Source organism: Struthio camelus, chromosome 7 (genome assembly GCF_040807025.1).
Source record: "Struthio camelus isolate bStrCam1 chromosome 7, bStrCam1.hap1, whole genome shotgun sequence".
NCBI lineage: Eukaryota > Metazoa > Chordata > Aves > Struthioniformes > Struthionidae > Struthio > Struthio camelus.
Window position 1 is genome coordinate 32,996,876 of NC_090948.1, and position 17,482 is coordinate 33,014,357.

The 17,482-nt window shown below is 38.9% G+C and overlaps 2 protein-coding genes and 1 non-coding gene across 12 annotated transcripts in view; 2 read left to right on the top strand and 1 right to left on the bottom strand.

The window, feature by feature from the left end:
* Positions 1–1,150, top strand: part of CHAT (choline O-acetyltransferase) — a 33,524-nt gene extending 32,374 nt beyond the window's left edge. Inside the window, exon 16 of the mRNA XM_068951227.1 lies at positions 691–1,150. Coding sequence (XP_068807328.1) covers positions 691–960 — 270 coding nt within the window. The 3' untranslated portion in view covers positions 961–1,150. The remainder of the gene's footprint in view (positions 1–690) is intronic.
* The window catches only part of LRIT1 (leucine rich repeat, Ig-like and transmembrane domains 1), a 136,309-nt gene that overhangs the window by 118,278 nt on the left and 549 nt on the right, over positions 1–17,482 (bottom strand). For 5 of the 10 annotated variants that reach the window (XM_068950630.1, XM_068950636.1, XM_068950632.1 and 2 more), the window contains exon 2: positions 3,815–3,949. The exons of 4 other annotated variants lie outside the window; for them this stretch is intronic. The gene's annotated coding sequence lies outside the window, so the exon portion shown is untranslated. Of the gene's footprint in view, positions 1–3,814; positions 3,950–4,668; positions 4,825–17,482 lie in introns of those variants that run through there. One more of the 10 variants, XM_068950629.1, reaches the window with a different exon arrangement.
* LOC104151348 (uncharacterized) lies at positions 5,820–8,603 on the top strand. Its single transcript, XR_011142231.1, has 3 exons — positions 5,820–6,242; positions 6,803–6,921; positions 7,878–8,603. It is a non-coding gene; the product is annotated as an uncharacterized protein (transcript).

Genomic DNA, 17,482 nt, shown 5'->3' on the forward strand with positions numbered 1-17,482 from the left:
CACCATTAAAAAAACAAATGTCATTTCTGAAGGCCCATGTACACAAAGTCTGAAACATATAGATTTCCAGCATATCTTTTATTTTCTCCAGGAGAAAGTGTTTCACGCTAGTATTATGCCACAATTAAACCAAAGTGTAGTAGAAATATAATTTTAGCTGATACCCAGATGCATTAAAATATATTTTTAGACAGCATCACAATTATAAATGATTACTAAAAATGGACAAAACTACACTCTGTATTTGATTACAGCCTTCACATTACAAGTTTAACATAACCTTAAGATAAATTAAGTAAAACCTTACAGAAGTTTTATCTGTAAATTACATAATTACATACAGCCTTACAAGTTCCATAGCAATCAGTAAACAAAGCTCATAGCTGTTAAAGATCTATATAAAACGAGCAAACGAATGCATTACACCCACTTCAAATTATTCCAGTTTTCTAATGCTGACAAACAACCAAATTCTATACAGAGATCAGCTTTTGCCTTTCAAGTGTCAGCTCCAGGTCTGGACTTCTGAAGGAAGCCATATTCTGCATGAGGATTCACCACATTTCAAACACTGGTGCACCTTTTTTTTTTGTTTTTTTTTTTGTTTTTTTGGGTGTGCATCATTCCTAACCAGCATTTCAGATGCCCTGATTAATCAGAAATCACTTCTTACCTTCTCCCTGCAACCAGGTTCCAACCACCATGGAAATGTTCTGCTGCTACGGGCCGGTGGTGCCCAACGGTTATGGAGCATGTTATAACCCTCAGCCAGAGCATATATTATTTTGCATCTCAAGCTTCAAAGACTGTAAAGAAACCTCCTCTGACACATTTGCAAAAGCTGTGGAAGAAAGTCTCCTAGAAATCAGAGATCTATGTAGCAAACACAACTCCACTATGGCAAAGCCACTCGCTAAACAAGAAGCAGCCCCACAGTCACAGGGTGACCGCAAACTCTAGGAGGCTGTGGGAATTATTTTCCTGAAGCCACCTTGTGAAGAAACGATGATGTGGTTGTTCAAAGGCAAGATAATACAAGTAATAGTACAGCAAAAATATTATTTGTTTTAGGTTGTTGCCAACATTTAAAACCTTATAAAATACTAAAGCTTCCATTTCTTGCTTAAGGGTCAGTAAAAAGGTTTGTTTCACTGGCTGAAATGAAGAACGCAGTAATATGAGTATGCGTGGTACAACCATTTCTAACCATAATTGACTTACGCCAATTCACCATCTAAAAGAAATTGAATAAGTTTGTACATGACATGAATAAAATACTAAGGCATGCTGACTTAACATCCCCTGCAAATAGTTCTAAAACATTCACATCTATTCTTGCAAGGTTTGCGTGTAAAGAAGAAAAAATTTCCCCCCCCCAATCAGGAGTGTTGAGCATAATAGCGTAAATAGTAGGCTGCTGCCAATACATCTTAAAATTTTGCATGAAGGGTATTTAATACTACCATGCTATTTCCTACATCCAAGAGACATACCCCTGGTAACGTCACCTACAAAAGCAGATCATTGTTAATAGTGGCTGCTGCGTATTTTCACAAACAGCAACAGATTCCAGGAAAATTACAGGAGTGTCTGCAGGTTTCCCCAGCTCCAAAACGATGCAGAAACAGTTTAGCCTTTATTCTGGTTTGCACTGGCCCCAAACCGAGCACCTTCACATATATGTTCTACTTGCACTAAAGGAGTCCCATGGAGAAAGCAATACACTGGAGATAAGACCCAGCAAAGAGAACTGTGAACGTTTTGTCCACAATGAATTGACTTAATTATTTTTTTCAATAAGTGGACAAAATTCAGTATGAAACACAGGCAAAGCACAAAGCATAACTGCAATTCAATCCCACTTAAGAGCTTTTCATCTGCACAGGAATGAATTTAGTCACTGTGACTAACAGGAGAACCGTATGCAACCACACTAAATCAAGGAGTAATATGTAACTAGAATCAAGAGACAAGCAGTAAGAGATGCTTTTAAGACATGGAAGTCTCTAAGCTAGAACTACAGATAACAGTTTAACAGTGCTGGTGCTCATTTCGGCTTTGGATCACCCCACTTGGGAGGTATTTATGTTTTATATTTTTTAATACTAGATATAGAGTATCATATTCTGCAATACAGAGTACATTGAACAGGGAAAATAATATAGCACCTGGATAACACTCCAAGAATATGGAAGTTATCTTGAAGCGCTTCTCTCATTATCTCTTTAATTCCCAACAAACCCTCCTAGAACTCATGTTTTCAGTTACCTTCTCTCAAGCTGAGATATGTCGCCTTGCTTAGAGATTTTCAGTCCTAATTGTTAGAATACAATTTAGTCACTGACTAAAGATGCTTACTAACTAAATTTGGTGCAGATTCTTTATAAGGCAAGCTGTAGCACACTCAGAAGTCTAGCCAGAGACTGCTTACTTGCCTATGGAGAAGAGGATGCTTTCTTTTTAATGGCTCCTGCAGACTGAATAATCATGTGCCTAAGCACTCACAGGCCTAAAAGCGGGAGAGTATACTTACTACAATAAACTAGTCAGAGGGATGCATAGATACTTTTCTAAGACGTCTAGATAGTGATTCAGTAAAGTATGTATGTCCTTGCTTATTTTAATACCTCTTTGGAGTCAACATACACACAGTTAAGTAGTCTGCTGGATAAAGGCTAGCCACAACCCCCTTATTAATTAAAGCACAGTGGGCACAGCTACATCAGAGCAAATCAACTATGTTGATTTACAGTGACTGAGGGCTGGGCGTATGCTTTTAAAGTTAGCGTGTTCATTTAAAAATATGTGTATTACTCCCTTAAATATTGTTCAAACAATAGTAAAGACAGAATCTATTTTTAGATCATATACAAAAAAGGCATAAAAATTGTCCCAAAGTCGAAATTAAAAAAAAAAAAAAAGTGTTAGTCAAACCAAGGGTTCACTTAATGAATCTACTGCTCAAAACACAACTTTAAATTATGTTTCTATATTGTAATTCTGAAAATTTGAAACATTCCCAGCAATTTTGCTTTGGTCTGTTTTATGTCACTACAAAGGCATTTTGCACTTTTAACACATATGTAGCACTACAATATCAAGATTTTTTCATACAATTATATGTTTGAAATGATGACCAAATTTTATGTATATAAAAATACTGTGAGTAGTTATTTTATTATTTAATAATTTACTTCTACTGAAGTAGATCTCATTTTCTTTTCTTTTTTACTTTGACAGGTGTTAATATTTATTTGCAAATATTAGCTGTATATTTTTATTTTACTTTTTTGGCTGGAATTTTTAAAATAGCTCACCCACTGTACTCAATACACAGTCACTGAAAAATCAGGCTGAAACTTGAACTGCATATGAAATATTATACCTGTTTAATCATTAAGTAGAAGAAAGAAGAGCCCATTACTTTTCTGCAGCTTCAATAACAGGTATTTTGGATGTTGTGATTGGCGGTGGAAAATACTGACATCATGTTTTTCACTCGAGGAAAAAATTAGTGACCACCCATACATCCTATTTTTTAGCTAACCATTCCGTACTCAAGAGACTTACTGTTTTTAGCATTTGCTCTACTTTTCACATCATTCTGTTGAAATCAGCAGCTTCATTGAACCCAGTCATTCCAGAGGAAAACAAATATTTCGATATATACTTAACCTTAGTCATTACTCATGGTAAAAATAATACGTACAAAGTACCTTACTTTGTTCCAGAAACGGTTCAAGTACATTGACATGAGAGTTTTGAAAAAATTCAAGATGGATAAAATTCACAGCGCAAAGCATTACAAACTTACCCTCAGTTTGTCAGCAGGAGCTTTCTAAGGGACTGTGCTTCTTCTCAGTTACCAGAATCACCTGTACCTACGTGGCACGATCCCATGCTGCAGCTGCATACGTTAAGGATATCAGGAAATAGTTTTCTTAGGTACCTATTTAAAATTACTTGTATTAGATAAATGGAACTCTCTTCTGAGGTTTTAAAATATACAATCCGTACACATACACTTAATGGAAATCAAACATGAAGTTTTTAAAATGTTTCCAACCAGAAAACTATAGAGTGGATTGTTCATATTAAAAAGGTAGAAAATCTTAATTGACAGACTAAGTATAATTGTATTAATGTAACAAGCGGCAATGATTTAAAGAAACCTCTTGGTTGGACTTGAGACAAACTCACTGCAAGAGTTTTAAGATGGCAATTATTTCATGCTATACACAGGTGTTCACCCACATACGCACAATACTGGGATGCAGAATTAAGAAAACAGATTTTTGAGATTTTGGTGAACTTCAGTATTCACAGTGAACAGACAAAAGCAAAAGAAACTTGACTTGAGAACAGTGCTGTGTATCAAGGGTATAAGTACCTGACAGTACTCTTCGGAGTACTGTCAACGACCTCATGCTATCTGTAAGTAAAATAGGATATATTATGACAATATAGCTGCACTTCTTCCGGTGTATGAGTTACAGAGAACATAAAAATATTTTAGTGATACTTTTATTTTTGTAAAATAATATAAATTTATGACAAATGTAAATGCATACTTAGAGCACGCCTGGTTTTGTTTCGTGCTTTACTCAAACATGGTATTTATCTGCCTCTATATTCATATATATATATATAACTTAGAGTGAAGGATACACTGGTACTATGAATTCATCTTATTTAAAGACACAGGTCCAGAGCAAATAAAAACTATCGCAAGAAAGGTCTCGTTGCCGTTTCCTGTCGCGCAGGTCTCCGCGCTGCCGCCGGCCCCGCTCTGGGAGCTGCCTCCCGCCGCGCCTAACGGTCGCCAACGGTCGCCAACGGTCGCCGCGCGCACCGCCCCCCCCCCCCCCCCCGCATGGGGCGGCGCGCGCAGGGGCCACGGCGGCTGCGGGGCCGGCGCGGTGGGAGCGCCGAGCCGTGCTGACGGGCGCCTGCAGCTCGCGCGCGCTGCAGAAGCTGAGCGTTGAGGCTCAGAGTTGCACTGACATACAGTCCCTTCGGGGTCAAAAACAGAGAAGAAATAAACAGGACGTACTTTAATACCCCCCCCCTTTTTTTTTCTGATGCATCCCGAGTCCAGAGTTTCTGTAGTCCATTTTCTGTTTACTAGGGAATGAGTATTAGTTTTCCTCCAATTGTTAGGTTTTCCCTCTGTAAGAGGTTACACAGTAAATTTTGTTGCCTAGCAAAAGTCATCAAAAAAGGCCAGATAAATCAGATAGATTGTATGTATGTGATCTAAAGCATTCAGGTAAGTCAAGTTCTGTGATTACAAATGCTTCAGATCACATGCATACAATAAAAAAGCAAGCAAACTCAGTATTACACACACGGGTGCTGGCTTGATAACGGAAACTAACGGATAATACCACAGTATACATTAATACAATGTATCTGCTACTGGCAAGTCATTCAAATTGTCTCACTGAGATTACTAGATTATTTAAATATGCATGTGATATGGATTAGAAAATACCAGGTGAAACTAGCAAGTGGCGTGGTGAGCCATCCCTCTAAAGGGTGAATTTAGAAGCAGCAGTGCAGAGAGTTCCTCTCTTTCATCCATTTTAAAGACGTGAATTTATTGTCAGAGCTCGGCATTAAAATTTCCTAGACAGCCGTCAGACCGGTCTGATGAGGATTCTGCTCACCTGTCAGAAAAACACTGGAAATTCAAAGAATGCTACTTTATCACCTGGGCTCCTTACTCAGTCATCTTCTGTGGTTTTTCAGTAAGTTAAATTAAAATACTCTAATCAGCTGTCACAGGCGGATGCAGCTAGGTCACACGTTTGAGCCACGCCTGTCCCAGTGGGGAAAGGCCAGCCTTTACACGTCGCGCAACCGCAGCGGAATTGGGATGAAGAAAACGGTACTCCTTCCTGCTTTTCTTTTAAAAGATGGGCCACAATAACTGATTTGCATTGTCAACACACTGACTCAGCCTTGACAAATAATTGATGAAAACCTGAAAAGGTGAGAATCTGAATGCTTGAATATACAGGAATCTGCTCCCACCTAGTAGAACAAGTCCGTGGAATAAGATGAATGAGAAAGAAATTTAAACCTATGGGGGCCCAAGCAGAAGCATGTGGTATTTCTGTGCTGCTGAAACTGCATTATCAGCCAGTTCTTCCGCTTCCCCAGTTCTGACCAATTTACAACAGCGCTATACAACGTACTGCAAGAATCCCAAAAGGCGTCCGTCTCACGCATCGGCACAGGTATGTAGATTCAGAGGGGATTCTGTCCCTCTCGGCTTGATTCTCAGAAAGCTTCACAAAATCTCAAGCCTTTCGCTATTCTGAGGATTTATTCTTTAAGCAGAAGTGAAATGAATTATGCGTCAATGAACAATTAGGTTATCAAGATTGTTCGCTTAGTGTTCCAGCTGTTCTCTAGCACCATCGTAACATTTATGGGAGATTTCTTTTGAATTTAGCTTTATTCCCTGGTACTTATAAATAAATACATTGTGTATCTTACAGCTGCTGTGCCAGTTAATAGCAAATACAAGTGCATAATGAATTTCTTGCCTTTTATGAAACTGCTAGAACTAGAAATGACGGAGGGTGGAGGCCTCATTCAAAGGAGATCCATTAATGTAATAATAGTGAAGCCAGAGATTAGAGCTGATAGGATTTGTAGAGAGTTTTGTACAGCACTTACCTACGCTAACACTGTTATTTTGCTCCATGGTCGTGTAAGCTCTAAAACTGCGATGAGTTCACAGCAAACCAAGCAAATGACAGTACCGCTCACTGCATCTCTGCCTCTTTTGCAGCTGTCTTGGAAGCAGATGGACACGAACCTACTCTAGAAGAGATACCCGACTGGAGTACCGCGGAGCTCATAGGAAGTGGGGAGACTGTACTTCGCTGCAACATCAATGACTTGGACTTTGTAAGTACAAAGGTTTAATCAGAGCAGTCTCTCACTGAAAACATCTAGATTTTGAAATGAGCGCTTCCTAAGGCCTAAACAGTCTGACTTCTGTCACATTACATTTCTGTAGTACTTTATATTTGAGGCGTTTTGAAGCGCACAAGGCCGTGCTTGGAACTTGGGACACCGTTACTCAGCACCAGCACACAATCACAAGCAAGCCACTTATGTTTCAACCTACAGAAGTATTAGGGCACTCTTTTCTCTTCAAAATAACAAATATCTTTTTACGCCTCGGCCTTAGTTTGTTTTTTCAGCCTCCTCGTTTTGATGCTTCACTGACAGCAATTTTTTAATTGAAATTTTTGCTGCAGGAGAGACAAGGACCTTGAGGGCTCAACTTTTCTTGTCTTTTGTGCTACTGGCTGCTAAAGAAAGGCTGACAGCCACTGCCTCTCCCCTCCCCACTATTCAACAGCCTGTCTAGGGCTGGGGAAGGGGGACTTGTGGAGGGAAAGCAGAAAACTGACTGACCGTAAAGGCATTTCCAGCAGCACAGCTTGATTGGTTTCACCTTCTTGCAAGGAAGCCAGACAGGACAGCAACCGGGAGGTTCCATTTCTTCTCTTTTTGGAAATTTCTTCCAACAAAACACAACCTTTTTTGTCACAGCTCAAGATGTGTGCTAGACTGTATATGCTAGCATGCACATGCACTCTCTCTCCCCTCTCTCTTTCTCTCCTTCTCTCTCCCCGTCTCTTGAATCACCTGCAGTGCTGATTCCACTTCTTGCTCTGCTTCCAATCCAAATCAAAGCTGAATCATTCTCAGATTATGCAGCTAAAAAGGATTGCGCCAATCTGGTCAAAGTACTATGAGGGAGAATGCACAGGAACATGGATGCTATAATAATGAATACTAATACAAGATAAGAATAAATTTACTTGCATATAAGTTCTCCTTTTCTCCTTTAGGAGGTGATGGCAATTTGGATCCACTTTGTGAAGAAGCCCGAAAAGCAGTGTTGAACGCTTACTGATTTACAGGGACGCATTTTCTTTTACCTTGTTTTTTTTTGCTAGGTAATTTACTTACATTACAAATGTACTAGAAATGTCAGGATACAGTGGTTCTTTGCACTCCTACATCTCTTAGTAAGCCTCTAGATAAATCTTATTTGTTGTATCCATATGTCAACCAAGTACCTGTTCCAGAACTAATCATATGTTACCAACCTCAATATTACAGATTCATGTAGAACTGAGTCGCATGTAGTTCTAATAATTTGCTTTTAATTAAAAGAATCAGACTCCTGAATATCTTGCATTCTTTCAACTTTTAGAAAGTTTTCTATGTTAAAGACACCATTTCAAAGTAATTCACAACTGAAAATCATCCCAAACATTTGACTATATGGAAGTATAATAACAAGATGCTGTATTATCTCTTAACTTTTACTGCTTTCCTGAGGAAAAAATGGTCAGAGAGATTTTATTTACCTACAACCTAAAGGCTAGAATTCCCTACTCTTTATCATACAGAAGATGGGCCAGTTCTGCTCTTCTGCGGGCCAGAAACATCCCACAGAGTATTCGTGGGTCACTAGACACAGCACAAGGGTACACAGACAAGGAATTTGGCATACTTACAAGGACGGGGTTAAAGCTGACTGGATGTCACCATCACTGATACTCCACCAGGTATCTCAAAAATAACGTTGCTTTTTCGGTCTCTCTACTTGTATTTTTGATAACTGAGTATGAGAGTTCTTTTTTTAACTTCTGATTTATCAACATATAATCTCAGTCTCAACTTCATTTTAAAGATACTTTTGGCCTAGATAAATTCAGCTGTTTGCAAATAATCACATACCAGAATGCTGGTACTCTGAACAGTTTTCAGTTTGGGCCATAGCTACAAAATAAGGATCGTTAGTCTTTGCATCCTACCGTAGTGCTGCGAACAAAGAAACTCAGCATTAGCTGAGGTTAAGGACTGTTAGGCTGCACAGATATAGTTTCTAATGTGGCAGCAGGAGAGACAGGCTGACCGTTATAAAGCAAAAGATGAACAAATCCTACCACGCGCAATATTGCCTATCAGCTCCAACCTGCAGGGAGACAGCTTCCGTTACAGATGAACCACATTTACTGCAGTACCCATACAAAACAAACTCTTGTCAAAACAATGCTATTGCTATGCCAAATACAGTCTCTTACCAATGACCTAAAGGTGCCAGAGGCATTAAAGAAACTATCCTCCAGTAAGGGAGGAAAAAATACCAGTAGTTAAAACTGAATGAAGCAGAAACTGTAACGCCCCTCTAGAAGACTGAAACATTTTTGCTTTCTACAACTCTGATAAAACAAGAATAGCAATTGAGAACATTCAGGCTAAACCATACCGAGAAGATGAATAAAATTAACTGTGAGACAGATAATGGACTGTCCTGCAGCAGGCACTCACAAAGACTAAAGGTTGGGTTTAGCTGTTCGCCCTGCTCTCGCTCTGCACGGTACAGGCAGCACTGAGTGCACACCTCACCACGATTCTCTCCCAAAATAATCACTGAACAAACTCTCATCCACCACAACCTAACTCCAGCCTCCAGCTGTAACCAGCACCACAAAGAAGTTCTTAAAAACAAACAAACAAACAAAACAAACAAAAAAAACCCCCCAACTACTGCATTTGCCAGCAGGGCACCTCCAGAGGGACCTCTTTTTCCAGCAGAGGCGCATGCGGGGGGTGCTGCAGCAGTAACCACTTAACCGATGCCACAGGAGCTGTGCGCAGAGCTCCTCGCCGCAGCAGCGTTCACAGCTAGGGTATATTCCCACCCCTAAAGCCCCAAGTCAGAACTGTGCGAGAATGGATTACTGCTCCGTCCCTCTCTGGCACTAAATTGTTTATTGGCCTCTTAGGTAAATGCAAATTATTTAGACTAAGTTAGTTTAAATAATGTTAATTCTAGAACAGGATTTACTCCAAGAGACTAAGCTCCCCAGACCTCCTGAGCATCGAATGACATGAACATCAATGCGAATGCTCCAGGCAAAAGAACTCATCAGTGTGACTAATTCATCTAAAAAAAAAAAAAATTAAAGTTTTACTGTGTTTAGTGTCTGTGGAATATCAGTCTGAGACTATTTCTGATATACCTTCAAGTCAGAACAAGGAAAGTTTTTTAGAGAGATGTTAAGTCATAATAGATTGACTTGTTTAGCTGGAATAAATATAAGCTTTGAGGAACACAAGGCTTCAGTTCTGAAAGAGAAGGAGGAAACTTCAAGACAAGTATGGGTCGAGAACAACTGCTCTGATTTTGTTTTAGAGGAGTATTATTACCAAATTGTTAAAGATCAGAGACAGATAAAACCTTTTTAATATGACAGGCTACTCTCACCCGGTGAGGTAAAATATTAGCTCCATCAGACATTTTGAATGAGGCTGGCTAAAAGGCATAAGGGATCTGAGATCTTGTTGCTGTGCTTTTGTTACAGAAGGGAATAAATAAATACAAATTTGAAGTAGTCTATTCAGTTTGGTACCCATCCCTTAACATTACCTGCAATTAGTTGCCATGGCACTAGCAGGCAGCTGGATATTTGAAGGCACTGTAGTAGCCGCTTGGACAAAGACATTTAATATTTTTTTTTGTATGTTAAATAACTACACTTCTCTCAAAGTCTCTCTCATTTTTAAGGGGATTATCTGCCCCACAGATAATCATGGCCATTTGAGAATGACTGAACTAGCCTGCAGATCCTCTCTACAGTGACTTTCATCCAGGCTATTGTGATGAAGTCAAATCGGGGTGGGGAAAACAGAAGCAGCAAATTATTCCAGTAGTAACTCCAGCTAAATTGCTGTGCAGCCTTTATGGTTTGACTAATTGTCTCATTAGGACACATTTGTGATCACTGAAATGGATCTCAAGTATTTTTAATCATTGAAAAAAATGTACCACTAAGAGCCTGTCTCCCTCCTATCCTCAGCACTATTTGCAATGGAAAACACACAAAGGCCCCTGCTGATTGGAGCCCCACTGTTGCACAGTTGGGAGTCAAATGGTACTAATGGCACAATAACACAATATAACTAAAATAGTTTGCCTTTTAGAGTAACAATCTCTTATAACATGATTAAACTCTGTCATGCCCGTTTCCTCATGTTTTGCAAATTGCTTCAAAAAAATCTGACAATTTTCCAGTAATTTCTTCAAAAGGGGAGGGGAAAATAAAAAACAGCTACCAGGAAACAAATTAACAACACTTGCTACATTAAAAAAAAAGATGAAAACAACTGCATCAAGCATGTGTAGCACAGCAGCCTGATTGCGTGGCACTCAGTCCGTTCCCCTTAGACAGTGCAATCCCAGAGCATGAGTTTGTCCCATCTAATTGCTGACCCTTTATTGAGATACTTAAATTAGGAGCTGGTTTGCCATAGGCTACTTCTATAACTGATGAAGAGAGGCATCTGCACAGAGCAATTCACATCTCTCCTCACTACAGTGATAGTATGACTGCAAGCCTCCTATTTTAGGCACTTCAATATTGTTTGGAACCAAATAGCAAAAAAGAAATGAAGCTGCTTCTTCATCTGAGGAGCAGGTTTAAAAAGGAAGAAGCTGGCGTTATTCGCCATACTATTGACATGATGTTTACACTATTCGCAAACAGGAAGATTGCACTCTTGGCTATCACTCCCAGTGGTTGCACAAACTGTGCACTGCAGCAAAACATTTCCCTTTACAAGAGTTACAAGTGCTTATCCCATACATTATCATGTTAAAGACAGCAGCCACTTAGTTTTCAAACAGCTTATTCTCAGCAGCCTAAGGCCAAAGTGGCACAGCCATTGCTAGGATAGATGTATAATTTCATGATGTTCAGTCTGATCAAAAACCCTGCAAAGACCCAGAGACTATTTCATGGAGATGAAAATGATACATAGGAAGGAATTCACTCCATACATATACTCAAGAAGAGGGGAAAAGATCCTATTTATTCTCAAGCATCTTCTGCTTGTTTTAAAGTTAAGAGTGTGATGGTAATCATCAACTTCCCGTGGGTGCACTTATGATCATCTACTTGGAAAAATAAAAAAACCCATATAGCTGATATCAGCATGGTTCTTAAAAAGAGTTTAAAGTTTATTAGTAGAACAATGTTGACTTACTTTAATAGTACTTTTTTTTTTTTTAAATTATCAATGAGTCTTCACAGAGTTAAATTTCCATCCTCTTCATTTTGCATATTGGCCCTTCAGCAAGGTAGTATTAAACATGGCCGAATGGCAGCACTAAGAATTTCCGTGTATCATTTTTACATATTAAGAGAGAGTCTGTCACAGATTTGCTTTGTGGTGTGGATGAAATTACTTCTCTCTCTTCTTCATCTGAAATGGAGATAACCGCTGTGAGTCACTAAGATCTTGTGTTCCCTAAAGTATTTTCAAATTCTCTGATAAAAAGTGCTAAGCAACTACTTGTACTGCGCTCCACAAATAGCGCAGAGGAATGTTTTATTCTAATATATGTACTCTTTAAACAAAAAAAACTGTCATTTTTCAGCTTCAAAAAAAAAAAAAAACAATTATACCAAACTCAAACATTTCTGCTTTGACAGTCCCTTTTAACTGTCCAGATTGCTTCTGGTTATTTTAAGATATTTTTGTTTAAAGAATTTAGAACGTTCCCTATCAAAGGCCGTGCATGTTACAAGTGGAAAATGGCCTACGATACATACAAAATTCTGCTCTGTTGAGGCACATATTTACAAGAATCATTACTCAGTAGAGACTCATTCAAGGGAGAGGCAAGATGCATTACTAATTTAAGATGAAATTGAATTTACTTGCTACAGATTTCAGTTTTGATCAATTTTGTAAGGCAGCTTTAAGAAAAGACAAGATTGTCCTGCACCCACACACAAGCACTATTCAGATATATAAGTATTTACTCACACATACATGCAATGTAAACATACCTAAGGAGGTGTCCAGCAAGGCCATATGAAGTATAGTCATGAACATCACAAATTAGTGGGTTGTGCATGGACTTTGGGATTAATTCTGAGACATAGCATATGCTAGAAAAATCTCAGTTTACTCTCCTTGGAGCTTTGTTACAGAGACAGGTACCACAAAGTTAAAACATTCTGCATAAATCTTTTGAGCTGCACAGTATTGTGCTCGCTATAAAAAAATACAATTTTACTGGTAAGTCTAATGAGAGGTTTGAGGGCTTTGATAAAGGCCTAAGAATAATCAGATTTAGTGTAGCATGTCTTTTTTACATGCATATGAATATCAAAAAAGCGAAGCTGAAGAGAAGGAGAAATATCAGAGTTTTTTTTGTTGACTACCCCTGTGGAAGCTATTTACCTGCGGTCATATATTGATGTGCATACTCAGATATCTATCTTCCTGAAACCTGCAGAGTTTTGTCTAAGCAAGAGCTCCAGAATGTGTGTGCACGCCCACGTGTGTGCATGTGTAAATAAAGAATGTCTGTTTCATCACGAGCAAGGTATATTGTGGTATAAATATTGTGGAGTACATTAAATAAGCATGGTCACATATGACCAGATATTTTTTAAATGAACTCATCACAAGGGAAGTTAATTATGTAAATGTGTAACTGGGTGCCATTTAGAATCACTGGAGATTAAGTTGCTTTATTTCTGCTTATCTCCCCTTCTGAATAGGCAGTGAGCTGCTACCTATGAAGAGAGTCACAAAACAACACAAAGCTTCAGCTCTTTATCAACTCTAAGATGACAGAGTTTTGTCAACAATAGTTTGAAATTCTGATAGTCCAATAATTTTCCTCAACATAATTTTGTGTATGCTGGCATGAAATAGTATTTAAGATGCAAAGTTGCAAAGTACTTTTTTGTTTTATTTCCCTAGCTGCACAAGGGATAGAAGAAGTCTTGCAGTGTATTTTATGTATATGCATTTGTCAGATATATTGCCACAAAAAAAATCAAAAGCCCGCACACGCAAACTTCTTCAAAACTGATTGTTAGTGTCAGATACTAGTATCTCAGGGGTAACATGTAACTTTACTGTATTAATAAGACTTTTCAGACACGAAAATGTTAAGTCTGATGCAATCTGATTTTTCTCCAAATTTCATGGACCAAGTAAACCGTTCAGGACTCATTCTATAGAACAGAATCAACACTGCAAACACTGTTTAATTAAAAATGTTTGAGCAAACTGTTCTAGGACAAAGAACAACTGATGAAGAAAGATTTAATCACATAAAATTCTTAAAGAGATTGGCTCGGTCTTGCTTTCAGACTACTTAAGTACTGCTTAAAATGTGTAATTAACATATAGTAATAAATATTTCATCTTTAACAAGCCTATTGGGAGCAGTTTGTTAAACATTTATTTCTAGTCAGGGGGAATTATGTACTACCATTTTATCATGTTATGTATTTAGACAGTTTTATTTCATCCCTTTGATAGCTACAGCAGTGAAGACGCTCATTTGAGGAAATAATATACTCTGGAAACAAATGTGTTTTGGTTTTTACTAATTAAGTTTACCCTTGCAAAGTCCTGGCTCCTGTAGAGTAACAGTTCATATTTACTTGACTGCCTCACCTGTGGAACTGACTTGCTACAGATTTGGGAAGTTTCCTGGAAAGCCCAGCCAGATTACCCAGGGGTCATCGCACAAGTAACCTCGCAGCCCTGGAGCACGTGTTTAGCTATTCCCGAGACTCCTCAAGTCACGTATTTCTACACTGTGAATCAAAAGAAGCATTGGCCATGCGTCCATTGCCTGCTCACATGTCCCCACGTGCACTCCCAACTCTTCTATAAGGGAGGGAGCGTCCCATGAAATATTTCATTGAAGGATAGCTCAGGGACCTTCAGGTATTTCTCAACTAAGGATCTTGAAAACCCACCAGCTTCTCTTCAGACAGAGTCAGGAGAAAGAACCCTTAAGACGCAGCATTACAAAATAGAGGGCAGAGATTCATGCAAGAAGCAGTAACTCAGCTGCACTGCACAGACACAGCTGCTCCTCTTGGCGCACAGAACAGGCAGACAGCACGGGCTAGTAGCAAGGCTGGTGTGGGCTGCACTACGTGCCTCGAGCACCCCTACGGAGAGAGCGTTCTTGGCCTGTCATCAGCTTGTGTGCTGACATCCAACAGGAGATATTTAAAAGTAAATAGATATTGTAGAAGTTTAAAGTCTGGATTCATGTAGTCTTATCAGGTTGCCAAAAGATGCCCAAAACCATACCATAAGTGGTACTGTACCTTTTTATACTGTCAACTGTAAAATGCAATTTTATTCTATAGAGCTTTTCCAGTCAATGTATATGAACATCCCCAGGCAGAAGCCATCTAAGCTGAAATCAATAAAACAGTAACAAGGATAACAGTCACATGTGTTTCCAAATTTGTTTAATAAACAGTAATGCTTGAAGATTAAGCATATTGCCATGACATAAGACCTTTTTATTAATGCTTTTCCAGGTCTAGTTCCTCCGTCCCAATTTGAAACTACTGCTGCCCGAAGGTGAAGTTAAAGTTACCTTTTAGGAACTCTGACAGACTTACTTTTTTTTTTTCTTTTTTTCTTTTTTTTTTTTTTTTTTTTAAATGTAGACACCCATCAGGGTAAACCAGCATCATCCTATGAATATCCAGAATGTCCATTGCAAGGCCAAACAAAATTTATAAATGTTACAAACAGTTGCGATCTTTGTGAACATTTTATTCTGCCTTGTGTTTGTCAGCTGAGGAAACAAACGTAAACAGCAGAGATCATCTACACTGATCTGTAAATCGCACAACAGCATGCTGAACATAAAGGCAATCCCTCCTTAAGTCAGCCTGGCTATCTCCACAAGTGTGTGAATCAGGCCAGCAGCCCAGGGCCATCAAGAGACTTGTTCTTCTACATGTTTTCTCTGCTCAGGGACTCTACACAAGGTAGGGTCACAGGTGCACAGAGGAATGTGTGAGAGCACTAAAACATTACTGCCCTTCGGCTAAGTCTGACAGCTTTTGTTCCACTGCAAGGCCAAATAACGCGGTCACTCGAACCACTAGGCAAACAAACCCATTATACTGATAACGCTTAATGTCCATCCAAGGAAAATAACCAAGAGCTGGGCTAAGCACTCATGGCTTTCCCTTTGATAGTCTTGAGCAGAGCCTCCATTCCAAAAGGGTGGGGAGAGCATAAAGCCAGCTGGGTATGACACTGGCAGAAAGTTTTTCCATACTCTTTTATGAGAACGTCAGTGCATTTATGAGCAATTGAATGGGAGGTAAAGATCTCTGCAACAGAAATTATATTTCAGTGTTTCACACAGCATCTTTAGTGGTGACTACAATTGTCTTCCTCTCTAAATAAATTAGATCTCCATTTGCCATTAATGACTGCATCACTTAAATATCACAAAGGAACCGCCTGGTGTGCTTATTAATAATTGAAAACTTTGGAGAAATCTGTAAAACATTTTCAATCAAAGCTAATAAGTCTCAAACACTGTTTCCTGTATAATTCTCTCTCTTATTCTTTTACTCTTTTTTAGACAACAGGCCACATTTTAAATAATGGCATTAAGAAAAATTAATGCACAATCTGAAATAACAGTTGAGAAGTATTTAAAATCAGAAATGGTTTGAACAGTAAGAAAAAAGAATTACAGAAGGGGCAATGTTCCCCTGTTTCCTCCTTGCAAATATGTTTAATTTCTATTTCGGTCTGTATGCAGTTTGCTAATATCTTACACTGATGATTAAGACAACATAACCACATAATCTGTCATTGGTCTGTGTAAGCCTGAAGAAAAACTTTTAATAATCAGTGCTTCATCAGTAAAGTTCATCAAGTCAGGACTCCTGTTGCTACACAATTGGACTTTGTAGAACTACTAAATGACCAAAGGAACAAAAAATACCCAAGACTTTTTGATTAAAGTGAATAGAAATCTTGAATGCTTTTGGATTTGTCATTTAAAGTTCTGCATCGTAATTATTCTACTCAGTAACCTTTACTATGCAAGGACAGTGGCAAAAGGATATACACAAAATTAGCCTTATTTGCAGATATTTTTTAATGTGGTATGGTCTGTTTTTTTGTGAACATGGAAAGACCCTAGGAAAGGGAGTGATCATAGCTCCAAGTGCTGCAATCCTGCCTGCAGAACATGGGGAACAGGAAGAGCAACATCCAGCATCCGTGCCTCCCGATAGGCCTTGCCTGACAGGGATCATCACTAGAGCCCAGCAGAGGCAGGTCATGCTTCGCTTCCATCCATGGAAGAAGAATGGACTTTTTTCTTTCAAAACAAAAACACCCCACACATTTCTCTACCATCTTTCATCTGAAGGTTTCCTCACCTTTCCCAAGCAAGCCGCAGTGCCCTCACACTGCAAATAGCAGTATTTTACATACTGAGAAGCTAGTGCGCAAACCACGAGATTACAGCAAGGAGATCCACTAGCTACACACCAGGACCCCACTGAAACAGCTTTTCTTACAGGACCGTTGTGGTCACAAATTGCTCTTTTCACTTGAAGTGTCTGGTTCA